Source organism: Silene latifolia, chromosome 11 (genome assembly GCF_048544455.1).
Source record: "Silene latifolia isolate original U9 population chromosome 11, ASM4854445v1, whole genome shotgun sequence".
Lineage (NCBI taxonomy): Eukaryota > Viridiplantae > Streptophyta > Magnoliopsida > Caryophyllales > Caryophyllaceae > Silene > Silene latifolia.
Window position 1 is genome coordinate 42553619 of NC_133536.1, and position 16671 is coordinate 42570289.

The 16671-nt window shown below is 46.0% G+C and overlaps 1 protein-coding gene across 1 annotated transcript; it reads left to right on the plus strand.

The window, feature by feature from the left end:
- The first annotated feature begins 389 nt into the window (after positions 1–389).
- LOC141613298 (protein FAR1-RELATED SEQUENCE 5-like) lies at positions 390–1757 on the plus strand. Its single transcript, XM_074432034.1, has one exon. It carries the CDS (start codon positions 390–392, stop codon positions 1755–1757), a length of 1368 nt encoding a protein of 455 aa, XP_074288135.1.
- Positions 1758–16671: the final 14914 nt, after the last annotated feature.

Here is a 16671-nt window from a genome sequence, read left to right on the forward strand (position 1 = left end):
CTTGAACTCGGTATTGCCTTTTATGAAGCATATGGAAAAGAATGTGGGTTTGTGACTAGAAAAGGCTCACAAAAAAATAAACAGGGTGTCACTACACATAAAACTTGTTTGTGTAATAAGGCTGGAGAATGTGAAGCGAAAGGCAAAAAACACCGTAGGCAAAGGACTCGGGTAGGTTGCCTTGCTAGGATTAACTTTAAACGAATTGCTAACGGTCAATACCAAATTTATGGTTTTGTTGAAGGGCATAATCATATGCCTGCTACACCATTAACAATGGTACATCTGACGCAAACGAGAGAATTGAATATAGTTCATAAAAAAATGATAGTTGACAACTCAAAGGTTAACAAAGGTCCAGTTTATGACCTATAGGATGTTTAAGGAGTATGTCGAGGTTATCGAATGTGGGTGCTTCATTGGAAGACTTTAAAAACTTTTCAAGGGATATAAAAAAGTTCTTGTCAGAAGGGGATGCTCAAATGCTTATTGAGCATTTTATGAAAATAAAAAGAATGTGTCCATCCTTTTACTTTGACTTTGAGGTAGATGAGAAAGGTAGATTGTCACATGTTTTCTGGGCTGACCCTATTAGTATTAAAAATTATTTGTTATTTGGGGATATGACATCCTTTGACACTACCTTTAGGAAAAATAAGTATAGAATGATATTCGCCCCTTTCACAGGGGTGGATCATCATAAGAGATGTGTGACCTTTGGGGCTGGGCTTCTTATTAATGAGAGCAAGGAGTCATTTGCTTGGTTATTTACGAAATTCCTAGAAGCTATGGGGGGTCGTTATCCTGTGTGTATAATAACTGACGAAGATTTGGGGATAGAAGGAGGACTTAAGAAAGTCTTTAAAGATAAAGTGCAACATAGATATTGCATGTGGCACATATTGAAGAAGTTGCCAGAGAAGGTAGGGCCTGTTATATGTAGAGAAACTGAGTTTTTGAAAGAGATAAACTCATGTGTTTGGGGCGAAGATGTGGAGCCTGCTGAATTTGAGGAAAGATGGACATCCATTGTGGAAGCTCATGGGTTGTCGGATAATGAGTGGCTTCAGGAAAAGTATGGCATTAGACATTTTTGGATTCCAGCTTACTTTCGTGACTTGTTATTAGGAGGGTTGATGAGAACCACCTCGAGGTCCGAGTCGAAAAATCATTTTTTTAGCAATTTCACTAATCCAAATTTGACCCTTGTTGAATTTTGGATGCGCTTTGAGAGTGCAATGGATACACAACGATGGGCTCAATCAAAACTGATTGCACAATCTAAGTACTCATTTCCTGACTTGGCTACTCCTCTAGACCTTGAAAAGCATGCAGCAGAAACCTACACTCCGAGAATTTTCGAGGAGTTCAAAGTGGAAATAAAAGCAGCATGCTTTACATGTGCCATTGGGGACAAACAAAAAGATAAGAATCATGCAATTCTCTACATAGATGTCAAGGATCGTGAGAGAAAGAAAGACTATAAGGTGGGTTATAAGACAGCTGAAGTGAAACTAGTATGCAATTGCAAGAAATTTGAACGACATGGAATACTTTGTCGACATATTCTCTGTGTTCTTAAAGATTATGGTTTTGAGAAAATTCCAAGCGAATACCTACTAAATAGGTGGAGCAAACTAGCAACCCGCCAGCCAATATTCAATTCGATGGGCGCTTTTGCTGATTGCAGATCGATCGATGCACAAAAGAACAAACCGACCGAATTGTGGTCGAAATGTTCACTTGTGTCTCACTAGTTGAACGAGTCCCGTTAATTGTGATGAGTTACTAACCATTTTACGCGAGTTCAAGGAAAGGGTACTTGTAGAAACAACAAGTAGTGTCGCTGATGATGGTGGTAATAGTAGTATTGGAAAGAAAAGGGACAAAAATGCGGAAATTGGAATGCTCTTGGGTACAAGCGTGCCTAGCGAAATTACAATTTTGCCGCCAAGACAATGCAAAAACAAAGGCTCGGGGAAAAGAATGATTTCACAAAGAGAAATAGCAGGGGAAGTCAATAAGAAACCACTAAGAAGATGCAAGGCTTGTGGGCAGATGGCGAACCACGATAGCAGGAATTGTGACCGACCAAAGGATCACTGACAAATAGTCGAGTAAGTGATGTCTCTTATTAGCGCAAGTTTTCTACTTTTACCCTTTTTGTTTCCCTCTAATCTTTATCTTTGTTGACATTTGCTTTCTTATGTGTGAGATTGAAGTTTTTTGCGAGGAATTGACTATGCGCAAATGGAATTTTTGAGCATCATTTGAGAAGTCAACACTTGTTTTTGAGCATCATTGAAGTTTTTAGGATTATTTTTGAGCATCATTTAAGTTTTTAGGATTATTTTTGAGCATCATTTGAGAAGTCAACAATTGTTTTGTAATAAATGTAACGGGAGGCTTCCGGATACTTAAATTGTATATTTGAGAAGATGAACTTGTGATTCGATTTAAGATTTAAAAACATGTATTTCTCTGAGCAATTATGACATGCACATACAAGCTCATTTTATGCACGTATGAGGTCATTTTATGCACATGTGATAATTGTTTCTCCAAATTTGGTAATTAGAAAGCTGAAACATGTGACCAATTTATGCCAGCAATAAAATGTGATTAGTTGAATCATCATCGTGTATGACAAGTCGTTAAATATCATTCAACTAAAAGGTTATTCCATGCATATAGAAAGCCATTTTAATTCTCATTTCAAGTCTCGAAACTTAAATGTGAGTGATTATTAAAGAAGTCGGGCGAATCCTATCAGCACTTTAGGCACGGCCCAGCACGTCACGCTCAAAGTACATTGGTAACTCTAAATAATGCAAGTAATTTTGTTTTGAAAATTTTCATGCATGTAGAAGGCTGTTCCATACACATATAACGCCTTCTCATGCATGTAAATATGCAAGTTACTTTGGGATTTTAAAACAACACCCTGACAAATGGGGTTGATGGGGCATATTCTGCACCGCTGACCAAGTCAACACATTGAGCAAGGTCAAAGATATCCACAGCAAGTCAACGACTTATACAGCCTGGCCGATGCAGCCCATCGGCCTGTTAGCCTGGGTCTCGGCGTGACAACCCGCCAGCCGGGACACATACCCGCGTACTCATATCCAAGACCCCTCGGCGGCGAGTCAACACGGCCCGCCGGCCTGCCATAGGTATCTCGGCCGAGGGGTAGATCAGTCTTTCCACCTGCTAGCCACTTGGCCACTTGGCCACTACGTGACAAAAGGTGAAAGCCTATAAATACTCCTCAACCTTCATTGAGGAAAGGATCCCATCAACTAAAACCTAAATACACTATTCATCTGGTAATATCTCCCTTATCTCTCTACAATACGTATCTTGCCAAGTAACACAGCTTAATCCTTTAAGTTTACTGACTTGAGCGTCGGAGTGAGTACGCTTGGCACACAGCCAAGCCCTCAGTTCGTTCATTGTTGCAGGAGAGGCCGAGAGGGACGATAGAAGCAAGAAGGGTTCAACTCAAGACATTATTCTACAAGCCACGGGTGGTAACTAATAACTGCTCTGGAAATTACACCCGGAACAATTGGCGCCGTCTGTGGGGAGAGACACTAGAAGCTAGTCACATTCATTCCCAAACAAAAAAAAAAAAAAAAAAACAACAAATCAACAAAAACCCACCCAAAAAGCTAAGAAAATGTCGAAACAACAAGAGGTATTCGTGACGGACGAAACCGAATTTTACCACGATGATGTCGTCCACAAATCTGGAGTCGAACAACCCTCCACCGGCGGAGTAATTCAACCAGAATTCGGGATGCCAATAATACCCGACACACCGGTGCCAGCCAACCAGGTCACCATCATGGGACAGGTGGTTGACGTAGCAAAGCTCAAGATGCTCCCGGACCTAATCGCATACGCCCGCTCACACCGTCACGCCGACAAGAGCGGCAGAAATCGCCAGAGGCTAGGGCCCAAAATGTGACTCCGAGAAATTTGAACGGGGCACTAGGAGAAGCCGACCCAGCCAAGACGCCGGGGGAGCCCAAAGTGAGCGCGGTAGACCTAAGTCCTTCCCGCACTCGGGGGAGGACAGCGTCCCCGCCACACGAACGAGGCTTACCCCAAAGGGGCCAGAGGAGTCCGACTCAGCAGAGTTGGAGAAGAAGTCCGAGTCGAAGAAGGAGCCCCTCCCGCTACGGAGGGAGGAGCCAGGTTAGGGATGCAAGGAGCCGGTCGCCGCGTGTCGTTCGACACGTGGTTAGGCAGCCCCTCAACGCCTACGTCTTGGAAGTCCCGGTGCCGCATAAGCTCAAGTTGCCACCTCTGTCATACAAGGGAGATAGTGATCCAGCCGACCACGCTGAGGCTTTCGAGTCTTACATGTCGGTATGGGAGCAGCCCGATGAGGTCTGGTGCCGAATTTTCCCAACAACTTTGCATGGGATGGCTCAGAGCTGGTACAAAGGGCTTCCCGACGGCTCGGTGTACTATTACGCCGATCTAAAGGATGCCTTCCTAGCCCAGTACTCTTGTAACAAGAGAAGAGCCGTAGAGACATCTGACCTCCTGACTATCAGACAGGAGGGGGGCGAGTCTCTCCGGAGCTATGTGAAGAGGTTTGATGGAAAGGTCCAGCAGATTCGAGAAATTAATCCCGAGCTGGCGGCCTTCGCACTGATGAAAGGCCTCCCAAGGGGAGCCTTAAAAAACGAGCTCATCAAGAGCGGAGGCCTGGGCTTGAACGCCGCCAGGAAGTTGGCCGACCAAGCCATCAAGGTAGAAGACTATCACAAGACCTGGGTAGATCCCAGTGAAGCCGAACACTCAGAAAAGAAGAGTCACAGGCAGGACAATCAGGACGAAGGACGCCGCGACGACAACGGTTCGCGGTCCGATGGAAGACGCCGTGAGAATAATAGATCACGGTCGGACGATCCGACCGAAACAGACTCGGCGGGCGCCGATGGAACTCGAGAACGTACCATCGAGGCGGTTTAGTGAAAAGACCCCTCTCGTCGTATCGCCGCCGAGGTCTTCGCCCGAGCAAAACGAGGGCCGAAGTGGGAGAGACCCCCAAGCCAAAAAGTGACGGTGACACGAGCCAAGATCGTGAGTACCACGGCCACACCGCCATTTAACCAACGATCGCCGCCATCCGAAGAATGCCATAGAGGAACCGATCCGAAAGGGAAGCCTCGGCAAGTACGTTGCAAAAGGTCAAAAGACTAACGCCGGCAGTTCAGACAAGAAGTCCGTCTTCGAGCGGATAGGAGTGATTTACGTTGTCATCGGTGGCAACGAGAACGGAGGGTCCACTCATGGGCACAAACGACACCTAAACGAGCTATACCAGGCCATCAACTTTGTGCCCAACTCAGGGATCCCCTCCGCAAACATCCCCGACATGACTATCGGAAGAAAGGACTACGAAGGGGTCATCGCCCCTCACAGCGACCCGCTTGTAGTCAATTTGGACATATCCAACCACCTGGTCAAGAGGTGCCTGATTGACACAGGCGCATACACGAACATCATGTTTAGAGAGTGCTTTCTCGGCCTCGGCCTGAAGATCAAGGACTTGAGCCCCGCACCAACCCCTATACAAACTTCTCGGAGCCGGCCCGGTGCCGCCGGGATCAATCGACTCCGGTGACGTTCGGCGAAAAGAACGCGGCTAAAAACGTCCTAGCCGAGTTCGTGGTCATTGACGGCTCGTCCGCCTACAACGTTCTCATAGGCCGAGTCACCCTGAGCGAGGCCGACGCAGGTGATGTCCATCCGGGCCCTAACACCGCCGTACGTCTCGGACCGGGGGGGAAGCGCATAAGCTCGTCTCCAAAGACGAGAAGGATGAGGTGATCAACATCCAGATAGCTGCCCGAGGATGCAACATGCAATCCCTCAAAGAGGCAAGGAAGTCCGAAAAGGAAAAAGCCCATCCTTACAAAGGAAGGCGACCTCATGGATGCAACTAGTGGTGATCGGGAGGGGTACTGTGATGAGCCATTAGGGCAATGGCAATCTCGTAGAAATTGATGTAGTCATGAGGTGCCCAAAATAGTCAGGACACCCCAACGCATGTTTTTACCTAATGAAAAACCATCCAAGCCTTCCATCAAAGCAAAATTTTCACCAGATTATCTATCAAGAAACCGACGCCGCTCACACCGTCATACCGACAAGAGCGGCAATCGTTGCGAAGAAATACAAATACGCGTCAGCATCACCCCAAGTAGTAGACGCCACTAGCCACCCCAAGAGGTAGACTCCGTCGCAGTCAGTCCAAGTGGTAGACGCCACGTAACACGCTATCAAGATACCGACGCCGCTCACACCGTCATACCGACAAGAGCGGCGGTCTCCATCAAGACATCGCCAGCCGTCGCAGCTCACCCCAAGTAGTAGACGCCACGGCAGCCACCCCAAGAGGTAGACTCCGTCGCAGTCACTCCAAGTGGTAGACGCCACGTAACACGCTATCAAGATACCGACGCCGCCACACCGTCATACCGACAAGAGCGGCATCTCCATCAAGACATCGCCGCCGCAGCCACCCCAAGTAGTAGACGCCACTAGCAATCACCCCAAGAGGTAGACTCCGTCGCAGTCACTCCAAGTGGTAGACGCCACGTAACACGCTATCAAGATACCGACGCCGGCCACACTGTCATACCGACAAGAGCGGCAGCTCCATCAAGACATCGCCGCCGTCGCAGTCACCCCAAGTAGTAGACGCCACGGCAGCACCCCAAGAGGTAGACTCCGTCGCAGCCTCCCAAGTGGTAGACGCCACGTAACACGCTATCAAGATACCGACGCCGGCTCACACTGTCATACCGACAAGAGCGGCAGTCTCCATCAAGACATTAGCGCCGTCGCAGTCACTCCAAGTGGTAGACGCCACGTAACACGCTATCAAGAAACAGACGCCGGCTCACACTGTCGTACCGACACGAGCGGCAGTCTCCGTTAAGAAACCAACGCCGGCTCCCACGGTCAATCCGACAAGAGCCATCGCACATTACACTCGCAAAAGCATTCGAAGTGTCTTGGAAGCGTTGAAACACAGTTGAGATACGCACTCTAAAACGGCCCCGGCCAAGCCGAGGCGAAAACAAAAAGGGCGCTCAATTAGGAATACAGGAAGATAACTCCAACAAAGATAAGATAAAGACCTCGGCCAGGCCGAAGGCGAAAGAAACGAACTATTATTAGAAGTTACAAGATTACAAGTGAAAAGAATACAGACGACGGCCGTCCCCCCAGGGATAAGCCGAAACACAACCTACCAAAGTTGTACAAAAAGCAAAAGCTACAATTATGTTCATATACCAAGAGACAAATGGGGAGGAAGGGTGAGAGTAATTGGCCCTCGAACAAATGAAAGCAGATCTGTTGAAACTTGTTCTCATCAAGCAAAGACATGGTAGTGAGAAGTCAAACAGACTCTGCTGTAAACTTGCTCTCCTAAGCCTGTTCTTTGCCATCGCATGTCGGTAGCCGCATCTTCCCGAGGGCAACCCAAAGAGACTTTTCTAGCAAATTCGGCCTTGGCCTCGGCATCCTCACCGCCCTCATCCTTTCAGCTTCTTCCTTAGTCATCCTAGCCTTCTCAGCAAGAGCTGCTTTCTCCGCGGCCGCCTCCCTCTCCATCTTCGCCTTCGCCGCCTCCTGGGCCTTCTCCACCGCGGCTTTCTCCTTAGCCTCGAGCTTGTCATCAAGCAGCACGTTGAACCTGCCCCACGGGAAGGAACCATCAAGAGGGAAAAGCTCCCCAATAACTTCCCTAGCGGCGTCTTCGGCCAAGTCCCTAACTCGGCGCACGACAGTTTGGGAGCATGACGGTTTGGAGCATATTGATGTCCACCTCCTTTTGCTTGACGATGGCCTCTTTGCCCCGAATCACCTCCGCCTGGGCCTTAAACAGACCCCTGTATTCATCCCTCTGCTGGAGACAGAGGTCAGCACGCCTCTGAGCAAGGCTACTTTTCTCCAAAGAAACCTTCGATCTCGGCCGCCGCAGACTCGCCTTAGCCCTCTCGGCAAGGACCTCCTTTTCAGCGTCCTCCCTAAGTTTTCTCTCGGCCCGGAGCGCCTTCTCGCTTCTCCCCTAAGCCTCTCGCTCATTGAGGAGCTCAAGCTTCGCCGACGCAGCCCACCTTAGTGGCGTTACGCTCATGAACAGCCCGAGCCACGGCCTTCTCTTGCTCCATGAGACGAGCACCGGTAGCCACGTTCCACCTCGCCAGCTCCCTAATCAGCTTCGTGCCCTCCTCTATAAGCTCAGAGACGGAAGCCTTCTGGGATGAAGGGACGGTGGATACAATTTGACCACTAGCCCGCGGCTGGGAGACGAAAGCCTTCTGGGATAGAGGGTTGACGGCGGCGCCTTGGTCACCAACCTGCGCAGAGGACCCCATCGCCAGCTGCCTGACGTGAGCAACAGCCGACTGCGGCTGGTCTGCAGAAATCCAACTAAAACATCAGTATCAACATTGACTTACCAGAAACACCTAATGGCACGGCTAAATTTAAGCCACAAGCTAGATAGGTACCGTGTTTGGCCTTCTTGGCCGGAGGAGGCACTTCCTTGCCAGCGGTAGAAACTGTCCCTCTCCTCTTACGGATAAGGGGAGATCCTTCCGCGTCAGAATCCCCCTCATCGGGAATGTCAACAATCTCCACCTTCTTAGGGGAGGGGATGGGAGCGGGAACCGCTGTCGACGCCGTTTTCCGCGTCCGACGCACTACGCCGCTAACAACCCTCGCCTGCGCCTCCTCCTTGCTCAAGGCCTTCAGCCGCTGTTCCATAAGGTCATTCGGCGACGTCCTGCGATCATGGGCTAGAGCCTTGGGACGCAAGTTAGCAACGGTTTTATCTTTGTGCAGCCCCATTCTCCGAAGAAGGTCCTCAGATAGGTCCGGTCCAAAGTGGTCTGCAAAAGAAACGAAGAGTCAAGTAGAGGAAATAAATCGAGGTCCGAGAAAACAGGAACATTGAGAGCGGTGATGGGCCTCACACCGACCCCACTCACCCTGCGCTAGGGCCGGTATGAGGCCAACATAGCAAAGCGGCTCATCCTGAAGAATGATCTATGTCGGGGGGATCCATCTTTTCGGCATCCCACTCTTGTCCACCTCGAAGAGCCTCATCGCCAGCCTCTCGTCCTCCTTCAGATGGACCCTGCTGGCATCCATTTTCAGATGTTTCCGGGTGACCCATCTGTTGTAACACCCCGGCCCAAACCAGGTCGGGAGCGGTTACTTATGATAGCTCACCAGGCTGTGTACATGGCCCACAGATCAACACGGGTCCTTTATAGCGCATTTTTGTCCTCACTCGTGCGCATCCCGGGAACCTTCCCAGGAGGTCACCCATCCTAAGACTACTCCCAGCCAAGCACGCTTAACTTTAGAGTTCTTTCGCATGGATGACCATAAAAGAAAGTGCACTTTGTTGATATGAGTAGTACTTCCAATCCCTTTAAGCACTAGTCATTTAAGCTTATCACTGGACCTCTTCAATTACCGTGGGGTGTTACAGTCACCCCCACTTGAAGAACGCAACGTCCTCGTTGCGCCTGGGAGCATAACCGCTAACCCAGAATCCTCCCCCGCTAGGTGTGTGATCACAATGGAGCGTATAACCACTGCCTCCAGGAGCGTATAACAACTGACTCCGATCACCACACGGTCGCAGGGTTGCTCTGATACCACTTGTAACACCCCGGCCCAAACCAGGTCGGGAGCGGTTACTTATGATAGCTCACCAGGCTGTGTACATGGCCCACAGATCAACACGGGTCCTTTATAGCGCATTTTGTCCTCACTCATGCGCATCCCGGAACCTTCCCAGGAGGTCACCCATCCTAAGACTACTCCCAGCCAAGCACGCTTAACTTTAGAGTTCTTTCGCATGGATGACCATAAAAGAAAGTGCACTTTGTTGATATGAGTAGTACTTCCAATCCCTTTAAGCACTAGTCATTTAAGCTTATCACTGGACCTCTTCAATTACCGTGGGGTGTTACATCTGTCATGCTCCGCCCTAGTCTCACACCGCAAATTAACCTGGTGCTGGAAGGAGCGGGGCAGCGGATAGTCGTCCGGCACCTTAACGTACACCCACCGACCCTGCCAGTCCTTGCAAGAAGAGAGTTTGTCGACAGAGACATAACCCTGCTCCGTTTGCACACTATACCATCCGACGCGGCCAGAGATCGATGGTTTAAGATGATGAAGTCGGCGGAATAAATTCACCGTCGAGCCTCTCCCTTAAAGAGACAAAGCCGATTTAAACCGATTATGGTTCTCATGGCCAACGGGTACAGTTGGGCAACGGCAACGTTCATAGCCCTAATTATGGCCATAACATACCCGTTCAACTAAACCGGAGCCCGTACTCCAAATGCCGCATGTACACGCCGGTGTGGCCCGGTGGAGGGCAAAAGACGGATGACCCTCCCCCTGGGATAACAATTTCATATCCCCTACCAAAGAAAAAATGGCCCTCGAAAAGTTTCTCGCGAACAACCGGCAAACTTATGGGACCAAGCACGATCAAGACCGATCTTACGGACATAGCCGTGATCCATGACGTCTCGTCTCCCCTCACTAGGACGAGATATTTCCTCCTCCTCACCGAAATCATCACCGAAATCACCACAAGAATCTTCATCCTCCCATTCCTCCAGAATTTGAGGATCAACTTCAGGAGAAGGAGACCTATGACCCTCCGACACAGGCCCACTAGGTCCAAAGATCGCAGAAGGCATGTTCACAAAGAAATTACTAGCAAGATAAAAGAAAAATTCGTTTGTTTACCTTAAAAGGAAAAAGTGCTCGCCGGATCAAAGACTCTGAAGATTGGAAGAAAAGGAAGCCCTTGAAAGCTTAAGAAAGATGAAGATTTTAGGAAAATTTGAGAAAATGAAATTAGTGACCAAAATCACGGAAAAACTGCCCTATTTATAGGAAAAAAGCCCATAAAGAAGGACCAATCGAGAGCACAAATTCCCATGGAGTGACATGACCAATCAATGAGCGACACGTGTCGAGCATGCAACCACGGAATGTCAATCGTCGCAACAGTTAAACGTCAATCAATACAACAGTGACCAAGCGTCTTCAACACGCCCATTCACATCTCTTCGACTATTCATCTTCCTCAAACAAACTCCTAGGTATCCGGTCACCGCCGCCACCGATCAACCAAGCCAGAAGCACGGCCGGGGGGCAATCAAAATCAACCGGACTCTCGGCATTGGTCTCGGCCAACGTCATATTCTTTTCCACATCGGATGCCCTTTACGCATCCATGTGGAGGGGGATATGGTATACGGTGCGGCCTAACAAGAGCCACGCCGATCTGAAGAAGAAGCCGATCTGAAAAATTTTTCAAAAATACTTATGCAGAATATATGCTCAACGTACATCGGAGCCCATACCACGGCATAGACTACGCTGGGGGCAAATTGATGGGGCATATTCTGCACCGCTGACCAAGTCAACACATTGAGCAAGGTCAAAGATATCCACAGCAAGTCAACGACTTATACAGCCTGGCCGATGCAGCCCATCGGCCTGTTAGCCTGGGTCTCGGCGTGACAACCCGCCAGCCGGGACACATACCCGCGTACTCATATCCAAGACCCCTCGGCGGCGAGTCAACACGGCCCGCCGGCCTGCCATAGGTATCTCGGCCGAGGGGTAGATCAGTCTTTCCACCTGCTAGCCACTTGGCCACTTGGCCACTACGTGACAAAAGGTGAAAGCCTATAAATACTCCTCAACCTTCATTGAGGAAAGGATCCCATCAACTAAAACCTAAATACACTATTCATCTGGTAATATCTCCCTTATCTCTCTACAATACGTATCTAGCCAAGTAACACAGCTTAATCCTTTAAGTTTACTGACTTGAGCGTCGGAGTGAGTACGCTTGGCACACAGCCAAGCCCTCAGTTCGTTCATTGTTGCAGGAGAGGCCGAGAGGGACGATAGAAGCAAGAAGGGTTCAACTCAAGACATTATTCTACAAGCCACGGGTGGTAACTAATAACTGCTCTGGAAATTACACCCGGAACAGGGGTAATTCTCATTACAAGTCTCATTTAAAAAGGCCATAATCTAGTGACATAATTGTGCCCCATATAGTTAAAAAGTTGTTCCATTCACATATAACTCCTCCTCAGGCACGCTCAAGTCTCGTTAAACAGTCCCGAAAGTCGACAAATTACATGCACGTAGAAAGCTATTGCATACACATACAATGCCTTCTCATACACGTAGGAGGGTCTTCCATACACGCAAAAGTTACTTGGAATACCTAAACATCTGCAACCTACAAATTTAGTCCACCTACAAACTAATGCCTGCCCAAATCAAAGAATCAACAAAAGACAATGAGAAGGTTCTCTGCCACTCCTATTTGCTAAGCACGCAAACTCTCACCATATTCTTGCAAAAAAAAAACACCTAGGTATAATCCTACAAAAAAAAAAGGTAGGGAAATATTGTTACATTTAAAGTCACTTGACATCAATATTGAAAACTGATTGGAAAATAATAGAAACAAAAATAGATAAAGCATTCGGAAGATATTGTTATTACCGTTCTCTTGTTTTCCTCCCATCTGATAAGATCTACAATCATACTCTCACCATATTCATCCAAATTCTGCATATATATTTTACAACAATATTGAAACTGTTGCAATAAAATATGCCGAATAATATTTGACTAATATAACTTGGTTTAGACATCATTACCTCGTAACAAGTCTGATCGGACCATAATGATTGACAACTCAAGTTTTCTAGAAACTTCAGCAAATAGACTCCGCAAGAATACCTTTTGAAATAAGGAAATTTGTTAAACGCTTTAAAATGGTGTGTATCCCATCGAAAATATTTATCACGAGTAGAGTATAGTTTAAACAAGTAAGGTACCCATTCTTTTGTCGAGACACATCCACAAATCACAAACGGAAAATTGTTTATTTGCAACACTTTTTTTGTATCCTGGAAAGTCTCTTGCAATAATCCCCAAAGCAGGAAATAACTACAAAAAACCAAAAAAAGGTAAACACAATAATATAAAAGCGAAGGAAAACCAACACAAAATTGAGGTAACAAACCCCTAAGGCATACGGATATAATCATACCGTTTCAACTAAAAATTTACATCTTGTGTCAGGACGCCTAGGCAAGTTTGAGTCAAGTATAAAGTTGGTCTTTTTAACAAAGTCGACACGCAAGCAAACCAATGTTCACGGTCAACACAAACAAGGGAAGAAAGCCTGCAAAAACGCCCATACGGAAATGAAAAAGTGAGCGGATAATTACCAGTTCGACGGGATAATATACAAACAGGTTAGACAGGATATTTAATAAAGTTCTTTCTTGGGCAAGAACTTAATTAAGTTCTTTCAAAGTAGTAAATTCCGTCGATATAATAAAAATTAAAAAGTGACGGGATAATTACCAGTTTAGCTTTGGTTAGACATTTGGGCAAGTACTGAAGCTTAATGTAGTGACTTTGAAAACTGTTTTTAGCGACAACATCCTGAAAGTTGAGAAAATTTGTGAAAAATGTTGGTAATTCCAAGTAGAAACATTAGCGGCTACTAAGGATGAATATGAATACCTTCATTATTGTCGGAAAGTACACAAGATTTGGTCTTTCAAGTGTTAAACGAAGACCAACAAGGTCAATTACCATATCCATGATCCATTTTCCTCCAAACAAAGTCGACATTCCTTCTTGGGTTACTTGCAGCCATGGAGTGTCTACAACAATGTCACTAACAATGCACATATTGTAATTAGATGCACACACAACAGCAAAGTGGACAAAAACAACTCAAAAAGATGCTATATGGTCAGTGATAACTTACTCCTTATTTGCCACTTTTGTCCTAATAAAATTCATCAAGTGTTCATCTGTATAGGGCAAGTCTCGTGGAACTTCATTCCTGGGGAGAAAAAGGGAAAACACAGAACAATTACATAACCATAGCACACTTTTAATAAACCAGAAGTCATCATATAGTAATGAGAAGCATTGTTGGTAATAGATTTCTGATTACCGAATCACACAGCCATTCTTGTAAGCCTTTGCTTTAGACGTCACTTGATCTTTCACGATGTTGTCTTGCCAAGTCAAAATTTCATTGCAAACCCTCACAATGTAACACTTCACATCAGTTCTCTGAACAATGATATAAAGTAAAATCAACCGCAGAGCCTACACATCTAATACACATACCTACATATCTAATACACATACCTACATATCTAATACACATACATACATATCTCATACACATACAAGGCTGATTCATGAAAGAACGAAGCTAATACATGCATGTTGATGGCTTCTGGCGTCAGGAAATATAGAAACACCAACTAAAAATTTGACTTAAATAATGGAGACTTACGTCCTTGAGCAGCTTTAAAGTATACCGACACTTATTCCCATTGTACGTCTCCATATGTCGCATCATGTAAATTCCAAAGATCACGCTCGACAGAGAAACTTTTATTCAGAACATACTCTTTGGCTACTACAAAATATGTAGCATGCACTTTGGAATCATGGAAGAAAGCTTTGCACTTAATCTGTTTCTTCCATTAGACAAAGACAATGCCAAGCAAATAAGTTCACTATATAAGAATTAAATCAGACATTTAACATACTTATTGCCAAACGGTGTGAAAACATACCACATATTGAACACTGACATGAAAATCTACACACCCTGGATCACACGGGTGTATAACTTCATACAAGTTATGATCAATATCAAAACAATGAAGAAGTGGGCTGGGTGCAACAACAGGGAATAAAACCTGTCAAACAATGGTTAGTTGGGTTTGTATATTATTTAATTATGCACTTTTAAAACTTTTAAAATATTGAACAACTTACCAATTTCACGTCTCTATAGTTGATATCCAATGAGGCTATCTGTTGTTTCAATTAGGTGACCCGTATTAGAGAATAAAAAGGTACAAGTTGATAACCGAGACCAACAAAATTTAAATATCAAACTTACATCAGTTGTTTCAGTGAGAAAGAGACGGGAAATTGATCTACGATCTCTTAACCTGTTTCCATTATTCAGATAATCACACCACACATTGATCACGTCGATGTTAACGCTACCACCAAATAGCAAGGTCTTCATATCATATCGTGTAAGAATCTTGCCGCCACGGCTGAACAGAACCTCGCTACAAAAATAAAACCTTAGTGTTATAGAAAGAAAATATAATACATATACCGAATAAGAAAAAAATAAAAGCAAAATTAATAGACTAATACATACCCTTCATCTAAGTCGGCGGCAAATGCATAGTCACCCATCGGTTTTTCAGATCGACTCAAGGCATCCATCACGTTCACATTTCGTATGAAGAAAGGTGAACGAAAAACGCCGTAACTCAACTTTCCTCTTACACTTCCGAGTCTGGGAGGGGACGGTTGGGGACAGTTCTACAAGCGGAGAAGAAGGCATAATTGGAGATTCATTCAATGACATTTGTGACGAGATAACTATTGGTGATGCGGGGGATGGATTGGAAGGTGCGGTGATGTGCTTGCACGGGGAGGGGAATGAATAGAAGGTGCGGCGGGAGTGCTTCCACGGGGAGGGGATGGGATTGAAGGTGTAGGCGACATTGTTGCACGGGGAGGGGATGGAATGACAGTGCGATTGACGTGCTCGCATGGGGAACATCACACATATCACTGCACCTCGTGCTTCGTGGAACTCTTGAAATGTATATAACGCATCCTCACCGTGAAAGAGACTGAAAGATGGTCCCTCCATGAGTTCCTTGTCCATCTTTTCCTTCGTAACTTGGTGTTCTTTAAATGCCTCACCAACACGGTTATATGCACTATTCAGAATCCCCTCTAAATCAGCCAAGATGTTGGGATCATTGAAAAACTCATCAGAGTCCATATAATCCACATACTTCTTCCCCTCCTCCACTTTACTCTCGTCCTTTCTCTCCTCTTCCTCCATTTCATGGTCATCTTTCTCTTTGACCTTCTTAAATTTAGCCTCCACTTTACCCTCATCGTTTCTCTCATCTTCCTCCAATTCATGGTCGTCTTTCTCTTCATCCTTTCTTTCCTCTTCTTCCATCTCAGATTCTTCTTTACTTTGTTGCGAAAGTGAAAACCCTTCAAATAACGAATCTGCCAAAGTCGATATTTTGGTAACAGCTTCCATATGAGGAACCACAATCTTTGCTTGCATGACTGCCTTTGAGAATGCACCATAACAGTCTGCAAGAGTAACAGCAGTCCCCGCTAAAAACTTGATACAATCTGTTGTTTTCTTATCAACGGGACCTCCTTCTTTAGTATCCTCAACCTTTCCCTTTCCCTTTGTCGTCACTCCAGCACCCTCAACATTTTCCTTTTCCTGTGTCGTCACTGCATCATCAACCCGTTTGTCAGTTTCAGACACGGGTGGTTTATAAACAAATCTGTCTTCTACACGCCCCTCTCCAAAACCATTTGCGTCATGTTTTTCCATCTTCACCCTCTCTCTGATACGTTCGTCAGACCAATTGGCTAACAAAGGGAAAGATCGAACGACCGTTCTTGTCTTGAAAACGACTCTATCCAAGTAGATAAGACAGAAAATGAGAATTGGTCCCTTAA

Coding starts and splice junctions, on each gene's coding strand:
- LOC141613298 (XM_074432034.1), top strand. CDS start 390: ATGTCGAGGTTATCGAATGTGGGTGCTTCATTGGAAGACTTTAAAAAC.